The sequence below is a fragment of the Uloborus diversus genome, chromosome 6 (genome assembly GCF_026930045.1).
Source record: "Uloborus diversus isolate 005 chromosome 6, Udiv.v.3.1, whole genome shotgun sequence".
Lineage (NCBI taxonomy): Eukaryota > Metazoa > Arthropoda > Arachnida > Araneae > Uloboridae > Uloborus > Uloborus diversus.
In genome coordinates, this window is record NC_072736.1 from 823,500 (window position 1) to 827,734 (window position 4,235).

General features: G+C 37.7%; 1 protein-coding gene across 1 annotated transcript; it reads right to left on the reverse strand.

Annotated features, from left to right (window-relative positions):
- Positions 1 to 306: 306 nt before the first annotated feature.
- Positions 307 to 3,580, reverse strand: LOC129224136 (zinc finger protein 271-like). The gene is made up of 2 exons (XM_054858551.1): positions 3,437 to 3,580; positions 307 to 936 (listed from the first exon to the last, which is right to left on the reverse strand). The coding sequence occupies exons 1-2, from the start codon at positions 3,578 to 3,580 to the stop codon at positions 307 to 309; spliced, it is 774 nt and encodes a 257-aa protein (XP_054714526.1).
- Positions 3,581 to 4,235: the final 655 nt, after the last annotated feature.

Sequence of the window (4,235 nt, forward strand, 5' to 3'; positions counted from 1 at the left end):
CAGGTTGCGTCCTGCGATCCATATCCTACACACACATACTCAAACTCATGCCTTCGCACAGACACAAACACATATGCCTACATACACACACAACACACACACGAACGCCTACACAACCCGCACACACATGCATACATACACACACACCCACACACATGCGCCTACACAAACACACACGCGTATACATACACACGCTCGTGATTGCGAAAAACATAATTTGAATTCAAGATGCCAAAAATTCAAATTAATATAATTTTTTTTTTCGATGTTTGGGTTTGGCGATTTTTTGGCTGAATTTTTACTATACTATGTGGCTTTTCGCAGGAGATGTTTGGCTCTTATATGTTTCTTCAACTCAGGACTTGTAGCAAATGTCTTTAAGCAATGCTCGCACGAAAAAGGCTTCTTGCCAGTATGGCCTATTATGTGTCTCTTTAAGTCTGAAAGATTGGAATATGTTTTTGAACAATAGTCACACGAGTAGGGTTTTTCGCCAGTATGGACTCTCACATGTTCCTTCAAGGTTCCACGTTGACGGAATGTCTTCGAACAGATCTCACACGAAAATGGCTTCTCGCCAGTATGGATTCTCGTATGATTCCTTAACTGTGAAGCGTTGGCAAAAGTCTTTGGGCAAAACTCACATAAATGGGACTTTTCACCAGTATGGACTTTCATATGTGTCTGTAGTATTGACTTTTGAGAAAACGTTTTTAAACAATAGTCACACGCAAATGGCTTTTCGCCGGTATGGACTCTTGTATGTTTCTTTAACTCAGACTTTGTAGGAAATGCCTTCAAGCAATGTTCGCACGAAAAAGGCTTTTTGCCCGTGTGGCCTATTGTATGTCTCTTTAAGTCTGAAAGAAAAGAATATGTTTTTGAACAATAATCGCACGAATACGGCTTCTCGCCAGTATGGATTCTTATATGCGTCTTTAAACTGGTACATGAAGAAAATATCTTTGAACAAGTTTCACACACAAACTGTTTGTCGGCCCCATGGATCTTTGAAGGAGATGCCATTGCTGAATAGTAAATTCTTATCAGTTCAAAATTTATCAAAGTGTGGATTTTGCCAGAAATAAATAATCCTTAAGTCGGTCGAAAGTGCCTTTCACCAGAAACCCAAAGAGCATATCATTTCTTTAGTATGGACTATTTATTTGTTGATGCAGAAAATAGCATCAAAAAACTTTTTATTCTGGCGAATGTGGTTTGCTGTGAAGAAACAATGGATTTTACACAACGGGATGATTTTTTTCAAAAAGGGATAACCTCGGATTCTTTTCCAAACACCATGCCACAGAAAGTGTTCTTAATCGAGTCAAGAGAATGTCCATGTCCACATCTGTCGGTTTCTGTATGTGTCGATTACCATACTTTGCTTCAGTAAAGGAACTGTTTTAAAGGTCCTTGTCACAGAGCCTTAAATCATTTTTATAGATGTGGATTCGTAAGTAGACGAACCCATAAAACATGATAAGTGCACATAATTTAAATGATTCTTTTCACTCTTTCCCAGGTTTCCTTTCTTAACACCTAATCTAATTCAAAACAATCTGTCGATCCTTAAACAGGAATTATTCCTTCTGTGTAACAACTGAAACAAGCAAACATTCACTGAATTTACAAGGCTCTAAATCCATGTGGGACCGAATAAAAACAGCAACAAACAAAAACTTTGTATTGTAATGATGTCGCCCAAGCTGGTTAAATGTTTGAAAGGTCGGTCAGAAGTCTAGAATCATGTAGTTACTTCGCTGCCTTTAGCAACACTAATTAACAAAATAGTCCGAGGTCTGTGGATTAGCCATGAGTTTTCTTGAATAAATCTCCTTTATCGAGATAAGAAGAGTTGGTTAATCGCTACCTTAGGTAGCACTAATTCACGTTATACTAAGAGGTCTGTTGATTAGCAATGACTTTACTTTATCAATAAATCTCCTTTCACTGAGAGATAGAAGAGTTAGTTATATATATAAATGTTTGAGAAATCAAAGAGAAGTTTAGGATCAGGTAGTCACTTCACTTCCTTTAGCAGCACTAATTCACGAAACACTTAAAGGTCTGTTGATTAGCAATGAATTTGCTCGAATAAATGTCCTTTTAGGAGCACTTTACTAGCTTTAGCATCCTATCGCTTGCTTCACTGCATCTTCCTTTACATGCACAACTGATAAATTATTATCTTTAAAGTGGAATTAGAGAATAAGTTTATGTCAGTGATAATTAGATGAATAAATCGTTATCTAGCGAAAATGGCAGCCACTTCAGAAGCTTGATGAGAATTCCTGAGATCCCGAAATGAGAGTTTGAGCTTCTGATACAACGTTCACTTTGACACTGTCACCAAAATATTATCTTTATTGTTGCTCACGAATGGCTTGGTTAACCAACATACAGTTCATCATTTTCAGTTTTAAGCACAAAAACTTGGATAAAACTTATTTGTTCTGTATTTAGTTCAAAAGAAATTCTTTTTTGAATGTCCATATGGAGGAATCTAGTAATGTAGAGCGACAAAATTCTTCTTTAAATCCACTGTCATTCACTGCAGATTATCACTGAAAATAAATGAAAAGAATCAATGTGTTTTAAAAAAAGCACAGAAGGGTAGAGACTTTTAAGGTCCTGTACCAAAAAAAAAAAAACAGCTATTTTGATAATTACAAAATGTATAAAAATTTAAAAAAAAAAACAAAACGCAACACAAAAATATGCACTGGGCATCATAAAAAAATAAATATATTGAAATGTTACCATGATGTCGCAAGATTTGCCGACTCGACAGGAAAAGTGGTAGAATAGGGAAATTCTAGCAGGTCACAGTGACCTCCTGCGACCTCCGATCGGGGCGCAACTGAATGTGATCGATTTTTTTCGCTGTCTCGGCGAAATCGGAGGGACGGAAATCTGTCTTAGGACGGAAAGTCTTGCACACGTATCTCATATGTCTTTTCAAGCGTCCAATGTCAGAACAGACATTTTTGTTCCCAGAAGCAAAAACTTCACATACAAGAGCAATGAAAAAACAAACAAAAAGCGCACTACTTTTATCGTAAACATGTTTATTATATCATTTAAAAAATGGGACATTATTGATGAATAAATATTACCATGAATAATTTTTTATTGCTTTGGATGTAAAAGCTGAAGAAATGTGATCTGATTATCATTCCGTCTCGTTCTCCGTCCCGGCGAATTCGGGGGGACGGAAATCCGTCTCGGGACGAAAAGTCTTGCACACGTATCTCATGTGTCTTTTCAAGCGTCCAATGTCAGAAAACGTTTTCTTACAATAATCACACGAATGCGGCTTTTCGCCACTATGAGCGCTCCTCGCATGGTTCTTGACGTTTGTAGCTGAACGAAAAGTCTTTGAACATATTTCGCACGAATGCAACCGTTCGCCAGTATGGACTCGCATATGCACCTTCAAATGCAAAGCTCTGGAAAACGCTTTTAAACAATAGTCGCATGAGTAGGGCTTTTCGCCAGTATGGACTCTCACATGTTCCTTCAAGGTTCCCTGCTGACGGAATGCCTTTGAACAGATTTCACACGAAAATGGCTTCATGCCAGTATGGATTCTCGTGTGATCCCTTAAGTGTGAAGCGTTGGTAAAACTCTTTGGACAAAATTCACATAAATGGGACTTTTCGCCAGTATGGGCCTTCATATGTGTCCTTAATCCTGAACTTTGAGAAAACGCCTTTAAACAATAGTCACACGCATATGGCTTTTCGCCGGTATGGACTCTTGTATGTTTCTTTAACTCAAAATTTGTAGCAAATGCCTTCAAGCAATGTTCGCACGAAAAAGGCTTTTTGCCAGTGTGGCCAATTATATGCTTCCTTAAGGGTGTAAGATCAGAAAACGTTTTTGAACAATAATCGCACGAATACGGCTTTTCGCCAGTATGGATTCTTATATGCGTCTTTAAACTGGAACACGAAGAAAATAGCTTTGAACAAGTTTCACACACAAACTGTTTGCCGCCACCATGGATCTTTGAACGAGATGCCATAGCTGAATAGTAAATTTTTATCTGTTCAAAATTTACAAAAAGTGTAGATTTTGGCAGAAGTAAATAGTCTAATGTCTTTTAGTGGGAGGAAAGTGCCTTTGACCAGAAACCGAAAGATATACACTTTCGCCACTGTGAATTATCTATTTGTTGATACGGAAAATGGCATCAAAAATAATTTTCATTCTGGCGAATGTGGTGTGCT